The sequence below is a fragment of the Nyctereutes procyonoides genome, unplaced genomic scaffold (assembly GCF_905146905.1).
Source record: "Nyctereutes procyonoides isolate TBG_1078 unplaced genomic scaffold, NYPRO_anot_genome, whole genome shotgun sequence".
Taxonomy (NCBI): domain Eukaryota; kingdom Metazoa; phylum Chordata; class Mammalia; order Carnivora; family Canidae; genus Nyctereutes; species Nyctereutes procyonoides.
Genome location: NW_026575125.1, coordinates 6,729,858 through 6,743,360, shown reverse-complemented (window position 1 = coordinate 6,743,360; position 13,503 = coordinate 6,729,858). Strand labels below are relative to the sequence as shown.

The 13,503-nt window shown below is 51.1% G+C and overlaps 1 protein-coding gene across 1 annotated transcript in view; it reads right to left on the bottom strand.

The window, feature by feature from the left end:
* Positions 1–12,863, bottom strand: part of WWC3 (WWC family member 3) — a 118,976-nt gene extending 106,113 nt beyond the window's left edge. Inside the window, exon 1 of the mRNA XM_055338204.1 lies at positions 12,557–12,863. Coding sequence (XP_055194179.1) covers positions 12,557–12,840 — 284 coding nt within the window. The 5' untranslated portion in view covers positions 12,841–12,863. The remainder of the gene's footprint in view (positions 1–12,556) is intronic.
* Positions 12,864–13,503: the final 640 nt, after the last annotated feature.

Sequence of the window (13,503 nt, the reverse complement as noted above, 5' to 3'; positions counted from 1 at the left end):
AGAATGCTGATATGTGAAGGCTCAATTGTTAATTGGTCCTTTAGCCACAACTTCATTTTACTCCAAACACTGCCACATAATCAGGTATCACATCAACTATTCTAAAACAAACCGCAGTGCTAATAAATCGTCCCAGAAGCTAAAGTCCTCTGAATGAAAGAGGTAGTTGCCTTCATGAAAACTATCTATCTTTTAACCTAGTAACGGTTACTGGGTTGTTCAAGGTTATATTCTCCCCTTACAGTGGGCAAAACTCCTGGACGATGCTAACATAGGACGTCCTGGGGAGTGCAAAAACATTTTTTAAAGTTGTGGGGTTTTGTTTTTGTTTTTGCTTTTTTTTAGACGGGGGGGGGGGTCAGAGGGAGAGAGAAAATCTTAAGCAGGCTCCACACCTGTGGGGTGATGACACCTGTGCTGGTTGCTAATAATAAAAAACCCTAGTTCCACCAGCTTTGAAGGCTAGGTGGACGTTGCCAGTTCACATTTCATGTAAGAAAAGGTGCTGCAAGCAGGTAGCTCTAGAACCTTAAATCAGCCACCAACCACCGTACCAAGGATGCAGCCTCTCCCCACTGCCACCTGCAGCTTCTCAGCCAGCTCCCTCCTAGGTTTTGTGGCAAATGTAACTGCCCGGTTCCAAAGTGGGGTGGAGACAGGACGTCCAGCAGCAGGAGGAGGAGTTACTTTCATATAGGTCTATCGGAACAAAGAGCCTGGTCCTCAACTATGCCCATCTCACACCTCCCCCTGTGCACATGGCTCACATGGCTTGGGGCCGTGTGCTCCTGCCCCAGCCAACTGCAGGCCTCTACCTCCTAAATGTCAGTGGTACCCCATCCCCGCCCCCAGTTGTGAATCAAAAATGGCTCCAGACATTCCAAATGGGGGGGATGACAAAATCATGCCTAGTTGAGACCCACTGGCTCTGAGCAAGCAGGACTTCACCAGGAGCTACAGAGAGGGACACATCCCCTAGGTCAAGACAAGGGTGGCCACTCTAACAAAATGGGGGCTCTGACAGCTGACAGGTACTCTTGAGAACCCTAGAAAAAAAGAGAAAAACTAAGTAAAATACTGAAATACACAAATAAGTAAAACCCATGTCTATGTGCATAAGTGCATTCAACATTTACTGAGGACCCACTACGTGCTCTGTACTGTGAATAAGCAGAGAAAATCTAAATAAATTAAAGGAAAGGAGATGGTTTAGATTTAAAAATATATATATATATGACTAACTGCTTGGTCCCTTCATTCTCTGATCTTTTAAAAAAAAATTGAAATAATCATGGATTCACAGAAAGTTGCAAAGACATGTATGGGGGGTTTCTTTCACTCAGTCCCCCCTGGGGTCCCATCCTGCCCAGCCCTGGCACCATGCCAGAGCACGGACGTGACACCACTGCAATCGCCGCACAGCTCATCCTGAGTTCGCAGGCGTGCCTCTGCGTGTGTCAGTGGCTGGGTGTATATGTACCAGCTCCGTGCCATTTTACCACATGTGTAGCTTCCATAACCACAATCACGACAGAGAAATACCTCGCCACTCTGAGCCTCCCTCGAGCCACTTCTAGAGCCACGTGTCCCCCCGCCTCCATCCCTAACCCTTGGCAACCACTAATCTGTTCTCCATCTCTGTAATGTTATTATGTCGAGAATGCTCTACAAACAGAATCTCACATTCATTTCCTTCTGTGTGTTGTGCTGCTTGGAATCACATGGTGGTTTGAGGTTGGGCTGCCACTCAGTCTGCTCTCAAGAGGAACAGGCTAATGACACTGGTCCCAGGGGTTCTTTTCTGATCTGCGAGAAGGAGGCGTGGAGGGGTAGAGAATGGCTGCATTTCTTCTTTGCATCTGCATGTTTCAAGTAGCACATGTGTGCGCACACACAGTTTTCTTCATGGGCCTTTAAAACCCACTGAAGTTCCTAAAGTACAGGTGGGGGGGATCCATTTACCCAGGAGCACAAAAGAATGAATCCCTTACTCAAATTCTCCCAAGAACTAAAGCTTTTTGTACCTTTAAATCTTAGCTGTTTAACTCCATTTTTTCCAGCTTTATTGAGATATAACTGACATACAACATTGTTTAAGTTTAAAGTGAATGATATAATTTGATATTTCTATGTTGCAATATGATTATCACCATGGCATTAGCTAACACCTCCATCACATTACATAATTACCACTAAGATCTACTCTCTTAGCGATTTGAGGATACAGCACTGTTAACTATAATCATAATGCTGTACACTAGATCCCCAGAATTAAATGTGTGTTTCTAATGATAATCCCCCTTTTTTTTTTTAGAGAGAGAGTGCGCACACACGCACGTGGGGGCGGGAGCGGAAAGAGAGGAAGAGAGAACTTTAAGCAGGCTCCCCCCAACCCTCCACAGGGCTCAATCTCATGGCCCTGAGCCGAAACCAAGAGCCAGATGCTTAACCAACTGAGCCACATAGATGCCCCTAATGAAAATCTTTCCAAATATGGTTATTTTCCAGGCTTCTTAATCTTGATTTGCATATTATTTAAATGCTCTCATCTAACTTTCTCTATCTCTGGAGCCTGCTTCTTCCTCTGCCTATGTCTCTCTCTCTCTGTGTCTCTCATGAATAAATAAATAGAATCTTTGGAAATAAAAAAGAAGTTTCTACAGAGGGGTTTGTTGACTAAAAGGCCCCCACTGGCTTTCATGATTCTGAGCTCCTTTCCTTTGGTTGGTTAGACTTCCCACCAGGGTCTGCAGGTCTCATCCTGTGCCCAACTCCGTACAAGCCCACTGACCAATGGTTACCTTAATTAACCCTGTATTCTAAGATCAGGGGTCAGCAAACATTTTCTGTAAAGTGCCACACAGTATTATTTTCAGCTCTGTGGGCCATCTGGTCTCTGTCCAGCAATTTAACTCTGTCCTTGTAGTTAGTTACAGCTCCAAAGCAGCTACAGCATGCATGACTAAGCTCCAACAAAACTTTATTCGTGGACACTAAAATTTGAATTTCACATAAATTTCACAAAATACCACTCTTCTTATTACTCTTTCTCAACCATTTAAAAGTGGAAAACTCATTCTTCACTTGCAGGCTGTATAAAAACAGGTGGTGGGCCGGGTTCAGTCTGTAGGCTACTGATGACCAACTCCTGTCCTAGGATCTCCCGGGGCCAGCCATGACGTCTGGGAAACAATTTACACTTAAACATCTGTTCATCGACTAACAACAAGTATTATCATCCTCCTTGCACACGTAAGGAAATCCAGGCACGAGGAAATTCCGGGACTTGCATGGCAGCAGGGCACGGGTGGTAGGAGCTAACCCAGAGCCTGGGCATCCTCACACCCGAGGGCGGCCCCAGCCCTGGCAGCACGCTGGTGACTGCTTCCACTCTGGCTTATTACTCCGGAGGGTCTCTCTGCTTCCCCAGCTGTATCTTCGACTCCTTGAGGGAAAGGGCCAGTCCTCAATGATGTTCATTTGTTATTTTCCATGGTACCTCGCACAGAGGCAGCATCTTGATTATTTTTTTAAGACTTTATTTATTTATTCATGAGAGATACAGACAGAGGCAGAGACACAGGCAGGGGGCGAAGCAGACTCCCTACAGGGAGCCCGATGTGGGACTCGAACCCCGGACTCCGGGATCATGACCTGAGCCAAAGGCAGACGCTCAACCGCTGAGCCGCCCAGGCGTCCCAGCATCTAGATTACTGAAAAGTCTTACTACGTATTTAATTTTTTGGCTCCCTGTCCCCAATGGTAAAAAGACATGTGAGAGATTTTATACTTCTCTCTTTCTCAACATAATGAATCAAAGGCTAAAGTAAGGAACAAACGAAAAGCGAAACTGTCTTTGATGGTCAATTGGTTTTTTTTCAAGTGTGCTGGCTGTTCCCATGGGCGCAGGCCACACAGCTGCCCTCGGGATCACGGGAGGGCATGTCCCTGTGTTTAAACAAAAGCAGAAGCAAAAAACCAGGTTCCTATGATGGGGGTGAACCTCAAATGTTTTTGAAGGTAGACAAAAGAAGCTCCACATAAAAAGCCACATATCACACGATTCCATTTAGATGGAATCATCCAGAAGTGGCAAAGCCGGAGAGAGGGAAAGCAGCCTGGGGGGTACAGGGGGCCGTGGGGAAGGGGAAGTGGGGAGGGGCCGCTTTACCGGGACGGGGCTGCCTTCTGGGGTGAAGGAAAGGTTTTAGAACTGGACAGAGGGGGTGGCTGCACGACACCACAACTGCGCTAAGTGCCACGGAACTGCTCACTTAAAATGGTGACTTTGTTATGTGAAAGTTCCCTCCATAAAAAAGATGTTAAAAGGATGGTGGTAGATCTGTGTATTCCAGTAGTGGAAAGAGCACGCAGACCTATTATTAAATGAAAGTGTCAAGTCACAGGGGAAAAAAGGTGACAGTATGATCCCAATTATGTAAAATCCCAAGACAAAGGTCCAGCCCTATGTACATGTATTTGGGTAGAGTGAGAGAAGGGACTAGAAGGACACACGGCAGGCTGTTCCGGGAGGTTCCCTCTGAGAAGGGGCGGGTGGGGATTTCCATGTGTTCGGCATATTTGTGCACTGTTTCATTCTCACAGGGCAAGAATGCTTCAGTGGGGTCCCCGTGTAATAGAAAAAACAGCCCAGGTCCCTGTGGGCCCGAGCACTTGGAAGGGCGGCCAGTCGGTTCCACGCACAGCTGTGCCGGGAGCGAGGCGCCAAGTGAGGACTGGGAGGCGCCGTGATGCCAAACAAGGAATTTTTACGGAGTTTCCCGTGGCTTTGGCTGCATCCGTCCGTTGATAGGTCATATGAAGTGCGTGAGACCTCACCAGCAAGTCCCACGGGCTTCGGAAGGGCCCCCCCCGTCAGGGCAGCATCGGCCCCTCTTTAAAAACGTGCGTGTTCCCTGAGCAGCAGGCCAGGGTGCACACGGGCGATCCCGGGGAGGGAGGGAGAAGGGGGGCAGGGGCCGCACGTGTGCCGCTGCGCCCGGCCGTCCCCGCACCGGCCTCGAGCGCCGGGCCCCACCTGGCACCTGGGGGCCCGGGGCCCCGGCAGGCGATGCCAGCCGTCCTGAGCCAGGACGCCGCGAACCCGTGTCCCAAGCCCCCACAGCCTTCATCCGAGCTCGCCCGACCGTCCCGGGCTAACGGACACGTCCCTGGATTAACAGACACCGGGGAAAAAGGGCAAGAAAACATTGTGACAAGGGCGGGGATGAGCAGGTCCGTTAGGACGCCGGAAGGCCGAGCGCAGGGACCGACCTGCAAATGCCACCGCAGCCCACGTGGGAAAACTCCGCACTGCGCCAGCGCCGCTGGAAACCGGAAGCCGCCGGGGCTCCGGGCAGCGGCCAGGATCCGCGGCCTCCAGCACGGGGCTCCCTGGGCACCGCGAGCAGGGGCCGGGACTCCGAGGACGCCCGCTGCCGCCGGGCATAGCGCGGGGGAGGCTGGCCGGGGCCCAGGAGCCAGAGCAAGCCACCGCCGCCGCCGATCGGGCGGCCCCGGACCTCGTGGCGCCCGCAACACACGGGTCGTGTTTCCGCCCTGCCGCTGGGGATGCGCGCAGGCGGGCCTCCCCTCCTCCCCCCACCACAGCACGACGGCTGGAGTTGCCACTGGGGCCTCCAGGCCCCGGCTAGCTCCGGTATTCTGCAGGGGAACCCCTGGACAAGGCGGGCACTTCGGGGCAGCGAACATCCTGGGCCCCAGCCGCTCAGTGGAGCAGCACTTGGCAGTGAAAAGGCACGAAGGGCCGATCCACGCGGCAACGCGCACAAACCGCGGGGAGATCGTACTGAGCAAAATAAGCCTGAGGCCGGGGGGCCACTGAGTGCATGACTCCACTCAGATGAAATGTCCAGAACACACAGATCTACAGACACAGAAAGCAGATGAGCAGCTGCCAGGGGCTCAGGGAGGCAGGGAGAGATTGCTAGTGGGTATGGGGTGTCTTTCTGGGGCGAGGGAAATGTCCTGGAATCAGACAGTGGTGATGGGGGCACAATCCCGCAAATTTACTAAAAACCACTACACTGTGCACTTTGAAATAGTACATTTGATGGTATGGAAATCTTTTTTCAAATTTTTTAAGTGAGGGTAACTTTCAGGGTGAATCCAGGGTGATCCACCAGCTCAGAGGCCTCCCCCATGCGGGAGACAGGCACCTTCAGGCACCTTCCCATGGGACAGGGCTCCAAGGGGCAGAAGGAGTTCATCTCGCACAGTGGCTCTCTGCTGTCCTGAGTTCCACACGGCCTGGAAAGGCCATAGGCACCTTGGCAGTGCTCTAGTTCCTGGTGGCGCCGAGGCTGGCACGTAAGGCCGCTCGGAGGCTCTCCCGCCTGGCGCCCTGGCCCACCTGCCCAAGTGCTGGGCTTGTTGCCCAGGGGCTGCCCTAACCTGCTCCCTTCCTCTCCCCTCTCTCTTCCTTAGACCCTTGAGCTTTAAAGAAATAAAAAGAAAAAAGAAAAAGAAAAAGACAAAAAAGAGATCCCGCCAGATAGAAAACACTGGAGATTCCACCACTCCACAAGCACCCTTGCAAGATGCCCTCACCACATCTTTCTAGAGCTCCCGATCCCACCTGCCGTAATTCAAGTATTGGCTAAGTCCCGTGCACTCCTTATTTCTTTCACAATTTCTCTGATATCATCTCTGCCTTTTCTAATGTCCTACTGCCCTCCATCTCTCTAGCTCAGGGCCTGTCGCCATCCATGAAGACCTCCCTAGAGTTTCCAACTGGTCTCTTCTCTTGGAGATCCACCCCTGCCCACCACCCCATATTTGGCTACTCATCAGATGACCTGGCGCCTAAGGTGAGGCTCCCCAGCTCAAATCTACAAGGAACAAGGACTCCTCGATGTTATAAGGAGCCAGGGAGAAGACGGATGTGAAAAGCTTATTAGCATGGTACCCCTAAGCACGCCACAAATGTCAGCTACTGTGATTGTTCTCAAAGACACCAAGCCGACCAGATGCTTCCATTTTCAATGGGAAAACCACCCTCCTGCTTCCCTCTTATAAGGACCATGAGTACACCAGGTAGACCCAGATAACCAAGAATAATCACCTCATCTCAAGATTCTTAACTTAATCCTACCTACAAATGTCATTTGCCATGGAAGGTCACTTATTAGCAAGTTTTAGAGACTAGGACATGGACATCTTTGGGGGAGCCATTATTCTACCTTCCATGAAGGAGGTGGTGGGGCAAAATATCAATTAACAATGAATGCAAGATAAAAAAAAATAACTGCTGGGTATGACACAGTACAAGGGGCACAGTTACCCTAGTGAAGGGAGGGTCAAGCCCAGGTAGTAGACCTGAGCTCAGCTCTGGAGCCAGAGAGAGCTCTGGAGCCCTCTTTGGCTGTGGACAGTGAGGTTACTAAGTCAACCTCCCTGTCCTATTTCATCATCTGCCCACCTACACCCTGTGTGGCCGCTGTGGGCTTTCAGTGGAAGCATCCAGGCAGACAGGAGAGCACGAGCACCTGAGACACAGAGGCTGTGCAACAGTTTGAATGAATGAATGAATGAATGAATGACTCGGGCAGGATGCTTCAAAGTGGGAGGGGTTTGGGCAGCTGAGTGGCATCCGAGAAAGGGCACCGATTCCTGGCCAGAAGACTCAGCTCAAGTCCCTGTGCTTCCAACTGCCAGCAGGCCGTCCCCGTCCCCGTAGCTGTGGCCCTGCAGTGTGAAATGAGGAGCTTGCACAAGACTAGCACTTCCAACTCCCAAGCTGAGGGTTCCCAGCTCGCGCGCTCCTGCCCCAGTCACACCTCCCTCACGCGGAGGCTGGGTCAGGGAAATTGACCTCATTTATTCCAACAGCCCGCAGGCACTTCCTGCCTCCGGCACTTTCCTCACATTCCTTCCTTTCCTCCCCAGCTCCCAGAAAGCACCAGAAACCCTCAATGGAAGAAAATAAAGACAACGCTCCCCTGCCCCCAGCTCAAATGAGCCCTCCCTCCTTTTTTCAGAAGCCATCACCACCTCGTGACCACTGTCTTCGTGTCTGTGTCTGTCTCCCATCTCCCAGAAAACTCGGTCTCCATCCGCCTTCCTAGAACGCGGGAGGCCAAGAATCTCTGTAAATATTTCTTCACTTTACTGGATTTAAATAGGAACAAGTGAATTCAGAAGAATTTAACTCTGCTTTATTTTTTTTAAGATTTTTTTTTATTTTTTATTTATTCATAGAGACACGGAGAGAGAGAGGCAGAGGCACAGGCAGAGGGAGAAGCAGGCTCCATGCAGGGAGCCCGACGTGGGACTCGATCCCGATCCCGGGTCTCCAAGATCACGCCCCAGGCTGCAGGCAGCGCTAAACCGCTGTGCCACCGCCACCGGGGCTGCCCTAACTCTGCTTTATTCCATCAGATTAATTGTATTGAATGTATTGGGAAGGCAACCAACATCAGCAAAAGGACCTGGGCTAGAAGAAGCTCACTAGGCTCGCCAGGTGGCTTTTACCATGTCACCTGACCCATGGGTTCCTAAAGCAGAACCTACCAGAGAAGGTGGAATACATTATTCCCACTTCCAAGAGCAGAGTGAAAAGGGAGAAAAGGAAACTTAGAGATTTCTAAACATCCGGGATCTATTTTCAGAAATGACTTTTCCATTCACTTTTCTTAAAAAAAAAAAAAAAGGAAGGAAGGAAGGAAAGAAAAAGACCGATACTAAGCCAAGAATAGACCAAGAAATGATTGCTGATGATCTAAATGGATAAAGATTCTTCCAGGAGCTCACCCCTTATGGCCTTAAAAGCAAAGACGCTCCCCCATGTTCATACAAACAGTACCTATAATCTTTTTTTTTTAATTTATGATAGTCACACACACACACAGAGAGAGAGAGAGAGAGGGAGGGAGGCAGAGACACAGGCTCCATGCACCGGGAGCCCGACGTGGGATTCGATCCCGGGTCTCCAGGATCATGCCCTGGGCCAAAGGCAGGCGCCAAACCACTGCGCCACCCAGGGATCCCCAGTACCTATAATCTTAAAAAATGAAAACCGGAGAAATCATTCCTTGTTTTTCAGAAAGTTTGTATAATCCAGAAATAGACTCTGTGGAGTAAATATAGTAAACCTCCTATTAATTAATACTAAATAAAGGTCGCAAGGAGGTGGCAATGATGTCATCCGACTCTGTTATACGGGGCTCCGGCCTTGCAATTTCCCAAACCATGGATTGTTTTCTCCATAAAATAGCTTGTTCAAAGGAATTTTAATATACCACAGAATTTCTCCAATTGGAGCAGGTCAAATCCCATCTCCTGAACAAATGGGTCCCTAAAAGTTTATGTCATGCTATAATCTGGGCCTTCCACCGTCATCAGGATTATTCACATTCGTTTTGATCTCAAATGTGATACGTCCACCATCCTCTGGACTGGCTGCTCGGCCTTGGCAGTCCGGCATTGTAATCTCAACTGAGCTCCAAGAACAGAACATGCAGTTTCACTCACTCGGTCCACATATAAGACAACATCAACACAACCCACAGGCACTGCTGAAGGCACTAAATTTTTTCAAAGGAGGCAAAATGTTCTTCCCATGTTTTCTGCCTAAATAGCAAATATCTTCTTATAGAGTGATCACTGAACTCTGAGCGAATATATGTAGAATACATACGTGTGACCAATGTGAACCAGGCAAGACTCACCCACAGAAACTGCCAGCCATAGAAACGATCAATTAACTTTATATTTTTTAACAAGGTCTTTGGATACAATTCGCAGCAAAGAATGAAAACTATACAGACAATACTGATCTGCGGAGATAGTGAATTTAAGCCTAAGGAGGGTTCAAAATCAAACCCAGAAAATTCCATTTTGAAAACACTGAGATTTTTTTATACATCTGTAGCCACATCTGTAAAGATTATTTCCTCAGGCTTGCAACTTTTTGGTTGTGACTTGAAAAAGAAATTACAACTACAGTAATTCACCCACACACCCTGAAGCTGCCAATATCAAATGCTATTACACACAACATTGAAGGGAATTACTATAAAACTCTAGAAGAGATTATCTACAACCCTTGGCCCTCAGTTACTGTGTTTACAGGGCCTCATCTTACACTATGACAGTTTTTACTAAATTGTATGTGAAATAACGTTTTAAGTCAGCATCAATTTTCACCACACCTACTACATTCATTTATTCCTTCATAATTTCATTTTCTTTAAAAGCCTATTTATTTGCTACTATCCTGTCAGTTCTCTATTTGGAAGCTGTTTGGAGAAAATCATTGAACACCGTCTTCCACTTGCGCGAATCAAACACAACTCAAAAAGGACTTTAACTGTCAGATGCACATGGAGAAAATGTGCTCTGACAAAGTTTTTTTCCATATGATAAAAATCAATTACAACTTTAAAGGATAATCAGTCACCCATAAAAAACGGCAGGGTTCTGTTTTGAAAGAGGAAGAAGAATGGCTATTACACCATAGCCATTTACACCCTTCGGTAGACTCCACTTAAATGTTTGTGGCTTGCTGAACATTCCATACATATTTCGGGCAAGGTATTATGGGAGCTGAAGTGCAAGCTATCCCCTGCTGAATTTTCACTCACTATAAAAACAATGTCTCATAAAAGTATACACATGTTTTTACTTTACAAAAAAATGTAAACTATGCACTTTTACTCACTCAATTGACACTTTTAGCACTAGAAACGGGACTTTAAAAAAATCTATAATATAAGTGATGCCTGCAAAGGGTGAAAATGTCATTCAGTAACAAACAGATTTCTGGAAAAAAGAACATAGGAAATGTGTATGAAACACAGAGAAAGGAAGACTACAAGCTGACTCCTGTAGGGTCTGCTCACCTATGTCCTGGGTCATACCATTAAAATGGAAATTTGCACGTTTATATTTTTCATCTTGAATCCCCACTCCAATGTAGCCACAACTGTTTTATATTACCCTCATAAAATGAACCTTTTCTTAGCCTTTTCTAAGCCAAACAGTATTTTTAATTGGTTCATTTTCCAGTTGTTTGGGTTTTTAGCAGACATACAGCATAAAAGGGCACTACATTCCAAGCAGTTCCACCAATTCCAGAACCATCCAAGACTTCATCAAACAGCTGTGGCTCTAGCCTTTGGTAAAATTATTATATGATCTCACCTGATTTTCAAAATAACTAAGCATCTTTTTAACCCATAAAAGTGTGCTAGGATTTACCTAAGTTTCTGAGTCCAGAAGTTTGCTGTGTTCAGGGAGGATGTTAGGGAAACACGCTCATTTTGCTGTTTTGTTTTTCCCTATCTGAACCCAGAGAGATTCTTCAAACAATAATGCAACAGCTTCCCTCCTCCAAAGTTTATTTTCAAACGCCAGTGCCATGCAGCACTGCCTTTCCTTTGCAGGTAAGGAGGAAGCAGGAGCAATGTCATCACACTGAGCCTGTCCTGAGTCTTAAAATCATTGAGAAGCCTGCAGTATTTCCTTTCTAGCACCCCGGCCTAGTGCAGAGAGAAGTTGCTGCAGGTAGGACAAGGTATCAGGTAACCACTAGAAACACTTAGTTTCAACAGAATTCCCAATTACGCGGTGCGAGCGTGCACAGACACTCACACACACACACACACACACACACACACAAAAGCACCTCTCCAAAAGAGCAGAACCACTGAAACTAGCAATCACACAGAAAGTTAAGGAAAAGCATCATTACATGAACTTAATCAAATGCAATGTGGTAGTGCTTTTAGAAGAATCCATGTTTCACTCCATGGTATAGTCACATAAATAATAAGACAACTTAGTGCCCTTGTTCACATCTTGCACAAAAAGGAAACCTGAAATTCAGCTCTTGTTTTTCGTTTACTGCAAAAGCATATGGGTCTAATCATATTGCATTCTGGCTGCAGTACACAAGGCGATTTCAATCAGAATTTCAACTCAATTTTTAAGGCGCTAAAGAGCAACCATCATAGTCTGGGAGCAGAGTGTCCCGATTCCAAGAGAACTGGGAATCCCTGAGTGGCCCATCTGGCACCAGTGTTTGGATGGAAAGTAGGCTGAGCCCGCCAGACAAGGAACCCACACCACGAAGCTGGAGCGCACGTTTATGCTCCAAGATGACAGCTCATCTGGCCACCCCGGGGCCGGGGGCGGTGGGCGGCCGAGGCCCGGCGGGGATGGGCGAGGCCGCGGCGGAAAAAGGAAAAGAGGGCCATCCGTCAGCTCCGGGGGAGGAAATTCCAGGCGACCAGCTTCCAGGCGCCGGTCAGCGGGTGACGTGAGGGAACCAAGTCACTGTGTCGGCCCCGCAGCGGGGGCCGGGAGGCGGCCGGGGCTCCGCACTCCGGGGGCTCGAGGCCGGAGACCGGGCGCCTCGAACCTCGTCCAAGGCCTCTGGGTGGGGGCGTGGAGCGCCCAGATCCTCGCCCGGGGCCCCCCGAAGACACGCGATCTGCGCCCAGACCCGGAGGCCTGCCGGCGTCCTGGATCCCCTCCGAGAGCCTGAGGGATGGAGCGCCGGGACCCCGGCCGCGGCCCGCACCCCCGCTCTTACCGGTCGCGGGGGTCGATCCACGACGTCTGGCGCGTGTTGTGGTCGATGTAGAAGACGCGGCCGTCGTAGTCGCGCGCCTCCTCCCAACCGGCGGGCAGTGGCAGCTCCGCGCTCTCCCGGGCCCGCGGCGGCGGCGGCGCAGAGGGCGCGGGGGGCGCGGGGGCCGCGGCAGGGGGCGCGGACGGCGGCTGCTCCCGAGGGGGCTGCGCGGGTGGCGGCGGCTCCCGCGGGGCCTCCCGCGGCTCTCCCCGCCGCCGCCGCCGGCCGCCGCTTAACCACGGCATGACCGCTCGGGCCCCGCCGCCGCCGCCGCCGCCCGGCCGCCCCGCGCGCGCCGCGTCCTCCGCCAGCACTAAGGCCCGGCGCCCGGGGCGCGGGGGCGGCCGCGGGGAGCCGCCCGCCGCGCCCGGTGCATCCTCCGCCCGGCGCCCGCGCACCGGCGCCCGCCCGCCGCCCGTCCGACCCTGCGCGTCGCCGCCCGCGCTGCCCGCCCGCCCGTCCGGGTCGTTCGGATCGCCGCCACGCGTGGAGTCACAGCCCCGGAGTCGCCGCCGCCGCCGCTGCCGGCGGCCCCTCGATTCCCGCGGCGCGCCCGGCCATCTTCGTTCCTCGGCGCGGCCGGGTCGGGAGGGGCGGGGCGCACGCAGGCCCCGCCCCGCCCGCGGCCCCGCCCCTCCGCCCCGTCCCCCGGCCTGCGGCGCCGGCTCCCGCCGCCGGGTCCGCCGTCTCCCTCCGCTGCTCCGCCTCCAGGCTCCCCCGGGGCTCCCGGGCCACCGTCTCCCCAACCCGAGCCCCCGCCCCCTCCTGCTGCTGCCCCCCGGCTCCCCGACCGGAGGCTCCCTCGTCCCCCAGCCGCTGCAGCTCCTCCTCCCGCTCCTGCTCCGCTCGCTCCTCCCTCTTCCCACTCCATCACCTCCCTCCTCCGGCCTCGCCGGGAAACCGCGCGG